Genomic DNA, 17,431 nt, shown 5'->3' on the forward strand with positions numbered 1-17,431 from the left:
ACAACTGAACAATAAATTTTAAAAAAGGTAAAATGCCTTCAAAAGAAAAACAGATTTCAAAAATAATAAAATTTAAATACCATTCTAAGAAAATTTTATGAAATGGTACAATCATTTAAAACTAGACTTTGTGGCCTGTCTTCACACATGCAAAAATATTATGCTGATAAAAGAAGTAGAGTATGATCTAACATCTACCCTTAAACCTTTGTTTTTTCCATTGTCTTCAGCCTTACTCCAAATTCCCCGGGAAAGACATACAGAACATATATTTATTGGAGGGAGGGAATGGTGAGAAATAGTCTACCATAAGATATTTATAAACTTGTAAAACAAACTGCTTTTTCTCTCTCATTCAGCTCTGGATATAGAAATGAAGCAGTAGTTTATGGATATTTTAGTACTGTTACCTGAAACATAAAAAAATGCCTTTTTAATGGATGCAACCAAATCCATAACTGTTCAAAATGACAGCTTCAAGACAAACCCCCAAACTGAATCTACAATCCCATAAAACTTTGCCCACATATAAAAATCAAGACAAATAGAAGGTACCGACGTCATAGTTCTCCAGGTATCTGGCTCGTTCTTCAGGGCTCATTGACACAGACTCCTCTAGGAATTTTTTCAAGGTTGATCCAGATTCTGAGAATATTAAACAAGATAAAATTAAAAAGGCTTGATATCTCAAAGAGACTGGTATATGAAAATACTAGAAGCATGCTGCCTATTTTTCAGGTAAAACCTTTTCACTGTTAAATTAGGCATGTAAGAATATTGGCCTAAATGATAAGGCTTAAGTTGTTTGTTTCTTAAACCTCCGTTTATCAACAATATGAAAGAATGAGAAGGATTATTAGTTCTTCGAACAGTATATACATCCCCATTATAAATGAAAGAAGGGAGGAAAATATTCTAGGTAGTACTTTGAAAGAAAGAATTAGAGCACCACCTAGTGCTCAATAAGTTAGCTTATACTTTAAGGCAGCGGTTCTCAACCTGTGGGTAGCGACCCCCTTGGGGGTCGAACGACCCTTTCACTGGGGTCGCCTAAGACCATCGGAAAACACACATATAATTACATATTGTTTTTGTGATTAATCACTATGCTTTAATCATGTTCAATTTGTAACAATGAAAATACATCCTGCGTATCAGATTACGTTACGATTCATAACAGTAGCAAAATTACAGTTATGAAGTGGCAACGAAAATAATTTTATGTTTTGGGGTCACCACAACATGAGAAACTGTATTAAAGGGTCGCGGCATTAGGAAGGTTGAGAACCACTGCTTTAAGGGATGAAAACAGCAGCAGTGAAAAGTTATTTACCAAAATGCATCTTGTCTTTATTGTTGGCAATAGCATGGATCAGTCCAATTGTTCCACAGGCATTGCTGATTGTTTGCTTCATGAAATATACTGACGATTTAACATCTTGTCCCTGAGATTTTATTTTTTCCTCCTCTTCTGTTCTGAATACTTCATACTATTAAAGAAAAAGCCAATAGTCAAAATATGAAAATAATATGCTAAAAAGGACTTAAACATAAAACGTCAAAAATTCTAACTGTATGGGATATCTTACTAAAATACTACTTTTAAAAGAATAAAGTAGATTTACATATTCTTACTTAGAAATTTATCTATGATTATAGAGTTCTTGTAGGTCAATATACATTAATAAAATTCTTATTTATATTTTTAAAATATTTATTTTATATATCTATTGAAAATCTGAAAGGATATAAAAAAATTTAACAGAGATTATCTCTGGGATTAGAGATTCCTAGAGGATTTTTACTTTCTGCTTTTTATATTTCTATATAGTTGAATCATCCTATCATAACAAAATTCACACTATATTTATAAGCATACAATATTCAGAACAAACATTCACCATTATTTCTAATAACTGGTTGTAAAACCAATATGGCATAATGATGAATGTCAAAAGTGTGAGCTCTACATGACTGCCAGAGTTCACATCCTTGCTTTGCCATTATTAGCTGCGCAGCTTTGACAAATTATTTTCAAAAGTTTAAAAATGAGTGAGGAGAGAAGGGGGAGAGTAGAAAGATGACTTTATTGTTTTGTCTATAATTTTCAAATTCCAATAGAGTAAGGAGTCAGCAAACTAGAACCAACAGGCCAAATCTGGTCAACTGCCTGTTTCAAAAGTACAGTTTTTTTTATTTTTGTACTATCTACATCACACTAAAAAGTTTTTGCACACAAAGGAATCCATCAATAACACGAAGACAACCTAATGAATGGAAGAACATATTCATAAGGAGTTGATATCCAATATTTATAAAGAATTCATACAACTCACCATAAAACAAACAAATAACAATCCAATTAAAAAATGAGCAAAGAACTGAACAGACACTTCTTCAAAGAGGACATACAGATGGCCAAGAGACATATGAAAAGATGTTCAAAGCCACTAATCTTCAGAGAAATGCAAATTAAAACCACACTAAATTATCACCTCACACCTGTCAGATGGCTACCATCAATAAATCAACAAACAACAAGTATTGGCGAGGACGTGGAGAAAAGGGAACACTTGCGCATTGTTGGTGGGAATGCAGACTGGTGTAGCTACTAGGAAAAACAATATGGAGGGTTCTCAACAAACTAAAAATGTTACTGCCTAACGACCCAGTGATTCCACTTCTGGGTATATATCTGAAGAAATCCAAACACTAATTCTCCTCACTCATTTTTAATTTGTGTTCATCACTGCGGTGTTACTTACAATAGCCAAGATATGGAAGCAACCCAAGGGCCTGTCAATAGACAACTGTATAAAATGTTGTGGTACATATATACAATGGAATACTACTTGGCCATAAAAAATGAAATTATTACCATTTGCAACAGTAAGGGTGGTCCTAGAGGGTATTATACTAAGTGAAATAAGTCAGTAAGAGCAAGACAAACACCATATGATTTCACTTATATATAGAATCGCAAGAAAAAAGTAAATAAACATACAAAATAGAAACAGACTCAAAGATGCAGAGAACAGACTGATGGTTGCCAGAGAGGAGAGGGGTTAGGGGGTCGGGTGAGAAAGGGGAAGAGATTAAGAAGTACAAACTGGGCCCTGACCGGTTTGGCTCAGTGGATAGAGTGCTGGCCTGCGGACTGAAGGGTCCCAGGTTCAAGTCTGGTCAAGGGCATGTACCTTGGCTGTGGGCACATCCTCAGTGGGGAGTGTGCAGGAGGCAGCTGATCGATGTTTCTCTCTCATCGATGTTTCTAACTCTCTATCCCTCTCCCTTCCTCTCTATAAAAAAATCAATAAAATATATTTTAAAAAAAAAGAAGAAGTACAAACTGGTAGTTATGTTTTCATAATAAATTCTGAACCATTATTTCATTCATATAAGTTCAGTTGATAAAAACTGAAATGTTCAATATAGTAAGGTCTTATCCTGATATGTTTGTATGGTTCTACAGTTCAGTTTCTTGTTGCTGTTTAATATTATTGTTCCTTGCTAACAAAGCAAAATATTTGATAACTTCACAAGATTTAATGCTTAGAAGAAAAATCATAAAATGATACAGAGCAAGTCTAGAAAAAAAATAAAATGTAATTATGGCAGATCAAAGTAAAAACACATGGTGAAGAGACAATCAAAATATCAGAAAGAAATAATTTATAGCCTTTCCAACTATGATTCCTTGGCTGGTAAACTCAACTATAAAGTACACATTTAAAACCATAATTGACTTTATTTAAAGGGTAATGAGGTACCCATGACAGTTCTTTTGCTATTAATACGCTTAAGCCATTTGCAACAACATAATCAGTTCCTAAATTAGAACACAGAAGACCAAAACACTTTGTATCTCTTAAAACATCCACTAGATATCCTTGGGTAACTTTAATATGTCACTTATGAGCTGAAATGGGGAACCTACCAAACTGTAAGAGACATGAAAAAGTAACAGATACCACTGTATTTGCTACTTATGTAAGTATTTCTATAAGTTATTTATAGATTATTCTAGTACTTATCAGTATCTATTAATAACTTATAGAAGTGTATGTTCTTTCTAGCAATAGATACAATAAGCTTTTTAGTACTAATGATCCATTTATATGAAGAAGGCCTATTGATAAGGATAACATGCTCTCTTTAATACTGATGACCCACTAAATAAAGAGCAAATCTTACTTATTCCTTTAAATAAAAAGTAGATCATAAAAATGAATGGTTTGGAAAATTTCCAATTCAGATATAGACTCACATTTATATCACACCAACTAAAAAGCCTAAGCTGTAAGAAGCTGACTTTTTTTTTCCTGTTCCTTACAATTGGGATCCTGAGGTAGGTATCTGCTTGCTTATTTTAGCAATCTAAGAAAGGGAAACTGAACACTGGAGAAGAGTATAAATTTAAGTATTTGTCCTACTCTACCTCAAATTCCAGAATAATCACAACCACTAAAAGTAGGTGTTCAGTCTAATACTGGATAACCACAAGAAATTTCTAACTCTAAATTTCTATGAATAGTACAAACAGCTAATATGAAGAAATATCCCTTCTTTAACTAATTTGTTTTACAGTACTCCTAACTAAAAAAGAGAAATATTTCAGTATTTTTTATTTTATCTTGAACTGAGGTTAATTAGTTTTGGTATAAAGAAAATGATCCAGGAATTTCTAGGACTGAGCAAAGCCTAGCTCTTAATTTCTGTGAGACACAGCTCCTTCTATTACTGAAAAATAAGATGACCTGAGCATTTTATGCCAAATCATCAACACCTCATTTCTCATTTATCTTCCCAAACATTTACTTCATTTTTTAAAACTACCAGTTCATCCTATTGTTTCTAAGTTTAAATAAAAATCAGAAAAATTTGGACTTACAAGCTGTATGAAAATGAACTTAAATGTTCTGGCTCCATAATACATATATCTATATGACATCATTCTAGAAGGCCTGAAATACAGTGACTGGAATTTAAATAGAAATCTAATAACTATCTATAATTCCAACACATCCTAAATCTGCCAATTAAACTATGTTTAATCTTAGTGTTTCCACCCAAATCAAGTTTATCCTGAAAATAATGTAACCCATGCCATTAGTTATACGTATCATCTTAAAAAAAGCAGATTTCTTTTTACATATATTTTTAGATTTACATATTTTATACATTGAACATTTGAACATATTCTTTATTCATATATTTTCTAAGACAGATTTAAGATCATCACATTACTTAACATTTCTAAAGTATATACATCAAGCCCTGGCCAGTGTGGCTCAGTAGGCTGGTCGATGGCCCGTGCACTAAAGGGTTACTGGTTCGATTCCCGGTCAGGGCATCTGCTTGGGTTGTGGGCTCAATCCTTGGTAGGGGGCATGCAGGAGGCAGCCAATGGATGTTCAGCTCTGACACATCAATGATTCTCTCTCCCTCTCCATTCCTCTCTCCAAAAATCAATAAAAAATTCTTAAAGTATATACATCAAAATGTGAATAAATGTCACATCAAACCATAGTTGAGGCAATCTCACTACATTTTTTATTTTATTTTTTTTTAAATTGTTTCTTTTCTTTTCTTTTTTTTTTAAATATATTTTATTGATTTTTTACAGAGAGGAAAGGAGAGGGATAGAGAGCCAGAAACATCGATGACAGAGAAACATCAATCAGCTGCCTCCTGCACACTCCTACTGGGGATGTGCCCACAACCCAGGCACACGCCCTTGACCGGAATCGAACCTGGGGCCTTTCAGTCCGCAGGCCGACACTCTATCCACTGAGCCAAACCGGTTTCGGCTCACTACATTTTTTAAAAGAAGAAAATTACACAAGTTTAAAAGACTAACTCAGGGTTTTATTGTCAGTCTATAAATCAAAATCGAAATATCATCTCTTCAATAAAACTAGATATTTAAGGTATCCCTGCTCCCTAGATTTTTTCTTTTTATGCAAGAAGGGAGTCATTTGTTGTTAAAGAAGAGCATAATATTTAATAGAACGATAAAAGAGAACTTTGCATTTACTGAAAACTTTATATCTTACTTAACAATTACCTTTTCTGTAATAGGGAAGAGAAGTAATACTGCACACACTGGTCTTGGTACCATGCTAAGGAGTTCAGGATCCATTCCATATACATCGACAAATTGCCATTTAGGATGCAGGCCTAATTGTTTGAGAAACTGGTAAAAGAAGAGGGAAATATATATATATGTATATATAGTGTTAATAAGGAAATAATCAACATGTAAATACTGTGTATCTATATGCTAGTATATAAAAGCCTAAGCGACCATTACAAACAAACAACCTGAACAACGGGTCGACCAGTCGCTATGACGTGCACTGACCACCAGGGGGAAGATGCTCAATGCAAGAGCTGCCCCTGGTGGTCAGTGCACTCCCACAGTCAACCTCCTACGGCTCCTCCCCAACCGGCACTGGCTGGCCGGCCCAACCTCCCGCAGCCCCTTCCCCTGCCCGGCCAACCTCCTGTGGCCCCTACTCTCAGCTGGCCGCCCCCCCCCCCCCCATCAGCTCAGATTGGAGGGGACCAGCCAGCCAACCTCCAGAGGCCCCTTCCTCCCCCGGCTGGCCAACCTCCTGCGGCCCCTCACCTCAGCCAGCCGGCCCCCCTGACTGGCTGGCCAACCTCCTGTGGTCCCTCCCCCTTGCTGGCCAGCCCCCAATAGGCCCCAATCACCGGCCAGGCCAAGGGACCCCACCTGTGCATGCATTTGTGCACCGGGCCTCTAGTCTAATACATAAAAGGGAATGTGGGGTACAAATATTACTGATATTCAGTAAGGATGAAGTAGGTTTCCCATAAATAGGGGATGATACTAAGCACAACGTTTTTCAAAATCCATTACTTTGGGACGTAAGCCAGGATTTCACCAAACCCATACAAGTCCTAGTAGATAATTATTTTAGAAGATCAACACAGTTTATCCTACTTGCCTGAAGTTTAAAAATAAATAGGTAGATATCATAAATCATATCAGTAAGTAAAGATTATATAAAGCCAAAAAAAGTCCAATGGACTTGCGCGAACACCAGATAATGCTTGATATAAGGAGTACACTACTGGCTTCCTGACCTCTATTACACAATGAAACCCAGTCAACTGTACCGATTATTGTATCTGGCAAAACAACTATAACAAAAGAATAGTGGTGTGTTTTGTTTTGTTTGTTTTTTGTTGTTAATCCTCACCCACGTATATTTTTTTCATTGATTTTTTAGGGGGTGGGGAGAGGCTGAGAGAGTCAGAAACATTGATGTGAGAGAGACACATAGACTGGTTGCCTCCCACATGTGCCCAGACCAGGCCGGGGATCCAACCTGCAATCAGGTACATGCCCTTCACTGGGAATCGATCCATGACCCTTTGGTGTGCAGGCCAATGCTCTAACCCAGGGGTGAGCAAACTTTTTGACTTGAGGGCCACAATGGGTTCTTAAACTGTACCGGAGGGCCGAAACAAAAGCATGGATTGTGTGAACTAATACAAATTCAAAGTAAACATCATTCCATAAAAGGGTACGGTCTTTTTTTTCAAAAGTTTTATTCATTTCAAACGGGCCGGATCCGGCCCACGGGCTGTAGTTTGCCCACGGCTGCTCTAACCACTGAGAAACACCGGCCAGGGCAAGAATAGTGTTTTTTTTATTAAGATTTCATAGGAAAATAAAATGCCAGGCCCTAATCTACTGCAGAGAGAAAAAAGAAAAATGTAATAATGAGAATTATGTCAATTTCACAAATTCTTAACAAAAGTCTGTACTGAAAAAAGATGATTTTTTAAAGTGTACTATCACAAAATAAGTTTCAGATGACAGAAAAAAATGAGAAGAGGAAACAAAAAATCATGTTAAGAATTCATCATTATACCTTACCTCAAAAATACATTATAGCATCTACTGGTCTAACATCATCAGTCAGTGTGTCTCAGTGGTTGAACGTTGGACCTATGAACCAGGAAGTCACGGTTCCATTCTGGGACAGTGCTCCTGTCTGGGTTGTGGGCTCGGTCCCCAGTAGAAGATGTGCAAGAGGCAGCCGATCAATGGTTCTCTCTTATCATTCATGTTTCTATCTCTCTCTCCCTCTCCCTTCTTCTCTAAATCAATAAAAATATATTAAAAAAATAAAAAAGTGCCTTAGGTATTTCTCCCTAAAGAATGGTCACATGTTCTTAGATCATCAGATCAGATCTTGCTAAATCAGCAATTTTCAACCTTTTGCATCTCATAGCACACATAAACTAATTACTAAAATTCTACAGCACAGCAAAAATATATTTTGCTATTCTAACAAAAAATAGGTATAATTTTGATTAAAAAAATAATAACAATAGTAATTACCTAACCTTTTTGCTTCAAAGTGACTTTTAAAAGAATCAGGTGTCCCCAACTGGTGTGGCTCAATGGTTGAGCATTGACCTATGAACCAGAAGGTCACAGTTCAATTCCAGGTCAGGGCACAGCCTGGGTTGCGGACTCAATCCCTAGTAGGGGACATGCAGGAGGCAGCCGATCAATGATTCTCTCTCATTTTTGATGTTTCTATCTCTCCTTCTCCCTTCATCTCCAATTCAATAAAAATATATTTTAAAAAATCAGGCGTCTGTATTTAGATATAAGTATTTCTGGTAACCAACCAGATGCAACATTATTATGCAACATGACTGATACGATGCAACTTTATTATATGACCTATATATTTATGGTTTAAAACAGGTCATTCACACAGGACGGCTACTGTTGTGTTGGCTATTGTCATTTTCTTATTTCACAATCTAAGGGAAAAGAGGTCAGTGTCCCTGACTCAGTAGTCAGGTATTGCATGTTTTAAAAATTCTTAACAACTTACTAGTTGAAAATCTGTACTAAACTGATGGGAAGTAAGCCATGTTTCATAAACAGCATTATTAATCTCACACAGGTATTCCCATCCATTTATCAGCTGTAGGGAGCAGCTCTACGGTTAAGCCTCAGACTGACTTGTGGCAGGGCCACAAACAAATCCCAGCTTGGAGGGCAGAGCCCTCTTAGCTTAATTAAGCTTAACCTTATAGCCCTCCCTAGTTCCTTCCTAGGTAGCTAATAGGCTGTGGGAGGTGCAGCAAGTGCTACCAAAACAAGTACTGCCAAAACAAGGTGAAACTCACAAGAACATTTTAAACATGTTGACCACTACCCTTGTTTTGATCTCATAAAACCTGGTAGCAGATTGGGTCTTTCTGTGTCCTCATCCAGGCACTGGAGATCCACTGAGCCCCAGCTGTATTTTGTCTGTCTTCTTTAATCCTTCACTGCCTCTCCTCAGGCTCACTGAACTCTTGGCTGTGCTGGCCTGGCACAATCAGCCAGTAGAAGAAACTCTACTTAATGATAACATATTGGTCAAAAATAAGGTCTTAGGTATGTGTTTATTTAAATATATATATATATTTTATTGATTTCAGAGAGGAAGGGAGAGGGATAGAGACTCATCCACTGGCTGCCTTCCAGGCATGTGCCCTGTCTGGGAATCAAACCCGGGACCCTTCAGTCCACAGGCTCTCTATCCACTAGCCAAACTGGCTAGGGCTATATTTGTTTTTATTTGTGTCACATTAAAGAGGTAGAAAAGATACATTTGGTTGTTAATCTAAAATCAGGCATTCATTTAATCAACTCCAAATATTACCTGCACAGGACTGACAGCCTTAACCCTGATAAGAGGATTTAAATGTATATGGTAATGTTATGTACCCCTAAAAGCCATATTGTAATTAAGTTATAAAACAAGATGGTACCTGTAGCAGGAAATTTCACATCTGTGCTTACAAAGTGAAAGTAACAGTTAAACATTTTAGTGAAAAAAACAGTCTGGACATAACTGGTAAATTAATGTGAAGTAAGCAGTAAACTTACTCCATGTCAGCCAAATCTAACAAGTATAAAAAGTACCAAGCTCCAAAGGCAGCAGCTGTAGTGAGACTGAGTAGTATCAAATTGCAGACACAATTAATGATTAAACAGCCAATTAAATTAAATACAAAAATGAATTAAATACAAAAGCTATCACTGGAGTCATAGTTTTCCTTAACATGTTACTCATATCGCCAATCAAATGAGATTGATATAAAGTTCAATTAAAGTAATATCTATTAAGTATATTGGTTGGATCCTCTACCCTCCCCCCCATTGTTACGGGTAAGATTCAAACAGGAAGTCATCAGATGAAAAAAATGAATAAAAGCAGCTATTAATAGTAAATACCTTTGAGAAGTGGAAAAAGAGTGGGGAGGTATGTCTTCAACTTTTACCTCTTACTTTAAATCTTAAAGGTGTTGTACTTTTATCATTTAAAATAAACCCTTCTGTGGGTTTGATGATTATATGCAAGTAGAGAAAAATTAGAAGAAAATTCTCTAAAATATTAACAGCAGTTAGCTTGAATGGTGTGAACTCAACTTTTTATTTTCCAGTATTTTTAAAAAGTGTAATTTTGTAATAGCTAAATGCAGCTTCTAAGTTACAAATCAATAGAATTGATACATGTGTATTTTATTGAAATTCACAAAACTGGAAGAAAACCCAAAAAAAGTCTTAGAACTATACCCTCCAAAAATCTCTCTAGAGTCTAGACTACTCACAAAGAAAAGTATCTTATATATGCATTTGCAAAGCTCCCTCTATACAATTAGCATACTGTTTGCATGAAGCCAAATAAAGACTCTTATAACATCTAAGACCAGTCTTCTGGCTTTTCTAAATACTGGGCAATAGAATAACAAAATATTCTGAATGTTTAGCTCACTAAATTTTCACAATGCCTCTAAAATATTGGCCAGTCAAAAAAATTAGTAAATAACAATATCCTTGGTCAACTTATCCTTTTTATTCAATGGCCCAATGATAAACTTTCCACCAGATAAAGAGTATTTAAATTACTTATAATGATTTTTAAGATTTTGATGCATCAGAAACCATTTGCGGAGTTTTAATGCACTTCAACTTTACTGCAACGGGAAAGGGAGGTTTTATTATATCCTTTCACCAATAAGAAAACTGAGTTTGAGAGGTTACATGACTTTTCAAGGTCTCGCTGCCAGAATCCACATGCAGAACTCCGGATGTGCTGGCACCCGTTTACTTCTCGAGCCACATCTCTCACTGAAGTTTCTTTTTGTACCTTTTTTCCTAACTTGCGCCACAACGAAGTCTTCAAGTTCTTAAGGGGTCCATAACCCTCCAGAGTTCTGCACACAAATTGCAGTTCTCTATCTAAACACTGTTGGCCTCTGCCTTGATTTACAATGAATTGTCCCTCAATCTTTAGGTGACAGTCAAATAACAAAAAAATCTGATTTTGTAATTTTTAATAGAAAAATTAAATTTACTTTCCTTTCAAATTTGTTCTAAAGCCACTTTCTCTGGTCTTTAAGACCTAAGATCCTGGACAGCAATAGATTCTTCCTTATTACAAATTCATTAATGCTGTGGGTTATGCCAGAAATTATACTTATTTAGTAATTGCTTGATTTAAATATTATTAAAAGTATACTACAGTGGGGCCTTGACTTACGAGTGTCCTGATTAACGAGTTTTTCAAGATACAAGCCGTCTCTCGGCTGATTTTTTGCTTTGAGTTGCAAGCTAAAATTCGGGTTACGAGCCAGCTTCAGATACCCCACCGCTAGCTGGCACAGCGAACGTCACAGTGAACACCACAACATCAGCCCAGCATCACGTGTCTCACTCGTTCACTTTTTGATTTGACATACAAGTAATTTGAGTTACGAGCTCCATCACAGAACGAATTAAACTCGTAAGTCAAGGCCCCACTGTAGTAGTAATTGCTAGATACAAAAGTAGGAGCATAACTAATAGTTAAATGAGAAAATGATGGTTCTTAAAACCTGGAAACTAGCAAAATTAATTTTAACAGAGATGTAGTAAAAATAAAGGAAATTAAAGTACAGAATAGGCAAATACTGAAAACATTTTATGTGGGAATTAAGAAAGGAGTTTATTTCTCTGAAGGCTCAATATGGACTGACTACACAATTGTCAACAAAAGTAATGCAATGCTAGTCTGCTATAAAAAGACGTATTATTTTAATTTTGTATCCTGCTATTTTACTGAATTCATTTATCAAATGACATTTTTCACAGAACTATTATAAATAATCCTAAAATTTAAGGAGTCACAAAAGACCCCAAATAGTCACAGCAGTATTGAGAAAAAAAGAACAAAGCTGGAGGTATCACACTATCTGATATCAAACTATCCTACAATACGGTAGCAATCTAAACAGCATGGTACCGGCATAAAAACAGGTACATAGACCAATGGGACAGAATAGAGACCCATGCTGATATAGTCAAGTAATCTATGATAAAGAAGGCAATATACAATGGGAAAAAGACAACCTCTTCAATAAATGGTGTTGGGAAACTGAACAGATACATGCAAAAAAATAAAACCATATATACTATATACAAAAAAATAAAACTTTGTTACACTATATACAAGAATAAGCTAAAAATGTATTAAACTTACATGTAAGACCCTAAACCATAAAACTCCTAGAAGAAAAACATAGGTAGTAAACTCTCTGACATTGCTCTTAGTAATATTATTTTGGATATATCTCCTCAAAAGAAAAAATAAACAAATCGGACTACATCAAACTAAAAAGTTTTGCACAGCAAAGGAAACCATCAACAAAACAAAAAAACAACCTACTGAATGGAAGAAGATATTCACCAATGAGACATCTGATAAGAGGTTAATATTCAAAATTTATGAAGAACACAAACAACTTACCACCAGAAAATAAACAATCCAATTTAAAAATGGGTAGAGAACCTGAATAGATATTTCTCCAAAGAGTACATAGAGATTGCCAATAGACATATGAAAAGATGCTTAATTGTTCCTCAATCTTCACTAATCTTCAGAGAAATGCAAATTGAAACCTCAGTGAGATATTACTTCACACCTGTCAGAATGGCTATCATCAATAAATCAACAAACAACAAGTGTTGGTGAAAATCTGGAGAAAAGAGAACACTTCAGCGGGATTGTGAACTGGTGCAGCCACAGTGGAAAACAGTATGGATGTTCCTCAAAAAATTAAAAATAGAACTACCTTATGACCCACCAATTCCACTTCTGGTTATTTATCAAAGAAACCAAAATGCTAATTTGAAAAGATACATGAAGTCCTATATTCACTGCAACATTATTTACAATAGCCCAAATTTGAAAGCAACCTAAGTGCCCATTAATAGACAACTGGATGAAGAAGGTGGTACATATACAATATACACTGTACACATATGGGTATATACACAATATAAATATTACTTGGCCATAAAAAAGAATGAAATCTTACCATTTGCAGCAACATGGATGGACCTAGAGGATATTATACTAAATAAAATAAGTCAATCAGAGGAAGACAAATACCACATAATTTTACAATTATGTGGAATCTAAAGAATAAAATAAATGAACAAACAAAACTGAAAGACTCATAGATAAAGAGCATAAACTGATGGTTGCCAGATGAGAGGGACTGGGTGAAAAAAGTGAAGGGATTAAGAAGTATAAATTGGTAGTTATAAAATAGTCATGGGATGTAAAGTATAGCATAGGGAACATAGTCAATAATCCTACATAATAAAACCCTAACATGCAAATCAACCGAACAGCGGAACGACTGATCACTATGACATGCACTGACCACCAGGGAGCAGACGCTCAACACAGGAGCTGCCCCCTGGTGGTCAGTGCACTCCCACAGGGGGAGCACTGCTCAGCCAGAAGCCAGGCTCATGGCTGGCGAGTGCAGCAGCAGTGGCGGGAGACTCTCCTGCCTCCGAGGCAGCGTTAAGGAGCGGGCCTAAGCTGGCAGGAGGACATTCCCTGAGGTGTCCCAGACTGTGAGAGGGCGCAGGCTGGGCTGAGGGCCACCCCCCCCCCCGCCAGTGCACGAATGTCGTGCACCGGGCCTCTAATATTGTAATAATTATGTATTGTGCCAAGTGCGTACTAGACCTTATGGGGGGCTGGGAGGGGGTAATTACTTTGTAAATTATATAAATGTATAATCACTAGGCAGTACACTTGAAACTATTATAAAATAATATTGAATATTAACTATAATTGAAAATGTTTTAAAAAAAGAAGTCTTATAATATCAGCTCTGGGAGGCCTATTTTATAAAGGATAATGACCAAACAGAAGCAAGTGCAAAGGAAGGTGACCAAGAATGATAAGGTTTTGGAAGACATCACAGCTGGAGAGTCTAGGCACATTCAAAAAAGCCTTAAATTATTATGATCCTTAGCCCCAGATATTTTTCAGTAATATCATGAAAGAGCAATTAGATTTACTCTGTACGGTTTCAGTGGGAGGACTGATGGGCAACTGGAAGAAGTTACAGAAAAAAGATTGTTTCAATAAAAATAAAAATAATTCTTCTAGCTCGTATTATATACTACTCTGTAGGGAGCAGTTATAGGGTTAAGCCTCAGACTGACCTGTGGCAGAGCCATAAACAAGTCCCAGCTTGGAGGGCAGAGACCTCTTAGCTTATTATGCTTAACCTTATAGCCCTCCCTAGTTCCTTCCTAGGTAGCTAATAGGCTGTGGGAGGTGCAGCAAGTGCTGTCAAAGCAAGGTGAAACTCACAAGAACACTGTAACTATGTTGACCACTTCTTTGTTTTTCTCTGACTATAAAATAAAGCCTCAGCTTGCAGGCTGGGTCTTTCTGTGTCCTCATCCAGGCACTGGAGATCACCGAGCCCCAGCTGTATTCTCTTGTCTGTCTTTTGTTTAATCCTTCACCGTCTCTCCTTAGGCTCACCAAACCCTTAGCTGTGCTGGTGTGGCACACTACTCATTATTATAAGAAATTAAACCACCTTATAAGATTGACTGCTGCTCATTAAAATATTAAAGATTCATGACCACATTAAAGATGATTTTGAGAAAGATTTTCTGGAGCAGCTGTATGTTTATTCATTCTCCCACTCACTATCTATAGAGAATACGCTAGCAGCCAGGCACCATTCTTGGTACTTCAGACATGTCTTTGCTCTGATAGAATTTACGTTCTACTAGTAGTATACACCCAATAAGTAAAGACATAAACAAGATAATTTTACAAGGCAGTACATATTTTGAAGAAAATAAAACAAGACACAATGTCAGTGCAGATTTGGGGGGTGGGGAGGAACTTTAACCGCTAATCAAGAAAAGGCTGAGGATATGATTTCAAATTAAACCACAAATGACAAGAAATAAACAGCCATGAAACAACCCGGATCAGAATGATTCAAGCAAAAAGTGAACAAGTGCAAAGACTCTGAAGCAGGAATGGGTATGGCACTCAAAGACAGCTCAGCACGTGTGGAACAACAGTGGGCAGTACTTCCTCATCAGACCACAGTAAGAAGTTTGGAAGACCATTTTGTGTTCTGTTTTAAGCAGGGAGTCAAAAGATATCATTTGCATTTTTAAAAAACCACTTTGGGTACATATGGAGACTAGATTTTAGGGAGGTGAAAGGAGAAGCAGAAAAACTAGTTAGGAGGCTCCTGCAGTTGTCTAAAGTGAGGATGATGGTAGTTGGGGCTGTAGTATGGAAATGAAGAAAATGGCCAGATTTGGAATAGAATTTCAAAGAAAAGTCTACAAGGCTTGTAGATCAACTGAATGAGAGAGGTTAGGGAAAGAACAATATTTTAAAAAGCTAACATTCACAGAATGCATGCTTTGTTCTAGAAATTGCTCTACATACTTTACATATAGTCATTTATTTAATCCTTACAATTTTACAAGATCAGAAGGGATTATAAGAAACTAAGGTACAGAGGTTAGGGAACTGCTCATAGTTTCACAGCCCAGGTAAAACCCAAGATATCAAATCAATACAATATAGCCTCTCCAAATTAGCATAGTTGTGAAGACTCAATGACACTGACTTGGGCATTAGATAAAAAGGCAGTGCCCTTGGAAGCCTGGGGAAAAAATGCATTTGGAGGACAGGTGAGAGGAGGTTAAATCCCAATTTCTTTTTCAGCCATGTTAAGTCTGAGGTATCTATAAGACATCAAAATGGAGATATCAAAGAGGTAGTTGAATATACAGGTTTCCAATTTGGTGGAGAAGTCCAGGCTTAGAGGAAATATGATCAACTATGTGACGATTGATAGTATTAATGCTATACAATAGAAAACGTCACTAGTGAGAGAATGCACATACAAAAGATTACCAACTAGGACATGGTTCTCAGGAACTCCTTAGAAGTTGGGAGGGAGATGATCTAGCAAAGGTGAATCTAGGAAACAGTCAGAGAAAAAGGAGGAAAACCAGAATTATCACAGAAGCCAAGAAAAGATGATGTTTCAAGAAGGATGGAATGGCCCTAACCGGTTTGGCTCAGTGGATAGAGCGTCGACCTGCGGACTCAAGGGTCCCAGGTTCAATTCCGGTCAAGGGCATGTACCTTGGTTGCGGGCACATCCCCGGTAGGGAGTGTGCAGGAGGCAGCTGATTGATGTTTCTCTAATCGATGTTTCTAACTCGCTATCCCTCTCCCTTCCTCTCTGTAAAAAATCAATAAAATATATTTTTTAAAAAAGGATGGAATGGCCTACTCTATCAAATGTTGCTGAGAGATCAAGAAATTTGGGGACAGAAAATGATGAATAGTTGGCAAAGTGATGATTAGTAAACTCTACACAAATACTTAATATGAAATGGTGAGGACAGAAACAAGTCAGATAGAAGTAAACACAGGAGGAAAATGATGATGAGAAAGTAGCAACAGCTCCTATGAACAATTCTTACAAAGAAGGGAAACAGGTATGAGACAGTAGCTAGAGGAGGACAGAGTAACAGGGTTTTCCCCTAAGATGGGATCTACTAACTAGAAAATCTTTGTATGTTTATGGCAAAAGTCCAGCAGATGATCTTTAGTTCTTTTCCCAACTCTAAGCATCTAAGCTAAATATAATAGTTATATTAAATTTATTTTCCTTTGGATATTATCCATTATGCTAGAAAATGTATTACCTCTTCAATAAAATCACATTTAGGGATATTTTTAGGGGATTTCCATACCAAAAATTATTGGTTCTAAAACACAACAATATTTAAAATATACATAGTGTGGCTGTGTTGTACTCAAATCATAAAACAAAATCAGAATGAAAATCTAGTGCACTCATAAGAAGAAATGTTTGATTGCTTACATCACAGACTGGAGGTTTTGTGTGTTTTTTTAAGTTATAATTCTTATGCTTAATTACCTGAAATCTGCTACAAGCTTCTATTACCCCTTTAAATGTACCCTATATAATAAAGAGCTAATATTCAAATGGTCATCACACCCTCCCGCCAGAATTG

At 36.5% G+C, this 17,431-nt stretch overlaps 1 protein-coding gene across 7 annotated transcripts in view; it reads right to left on the reverse strand.

The window, feature by feature from the left end:
- Positions 1-17,431, reverse strand: part of UCHL3 (ubiquitin C-terminal hydrolase L3) — a 51,323-nt gene that overhangs the window by 28,874 nt on the left and 5,018 nt on the right. For 5 of the 7 annotated variants that reach the window (XR_004965844.1, XM_036297869.1, XM_036297874.1 and 2 more), the window contains 3 exons: positions 6,068-6,196; positions 1,334-1,490; positions 560-645 (listed from right to left, as the gene is read on the reverse strand). Coding sequence is in view for 6 of the 7 variants with exons in the window: in XM_036297869.1 (XP_036153762.1) it covers positions 560-645; positions 1,334-1,490; positions 6,068-6,196 (372 nt within the window). In the remaining variant the exon portion in view is untranslated. Of the gene's footprint in view, positions 1-559; positions 646-1,333; positions 1,491-6,067; positions 6,197-7,912; positions 8,442-17,431 lie in introns of those variants that run through there. The other 2 variants (XM_036297871.1, XM_036297873.1) reach the window with 2 other exon arrangements.

Source organism: Myotis myotis, unplaced genomic scaffold (genome assembly GCF_014108235.1).
Source record: "Myotis myotis isolate mMyoMyo1 unplaced genomic scaffold, mMyoMyo1.p scaffold_m19_p_3, whole genome shotgun sequence".
Taxonomy (NCBI): domain Eukaryota; kingdom Metazoa; phylum Chordata; class Mammalia; order Chiroptera; family Vespertilionidae; genus Myotis; species Myotis myotis.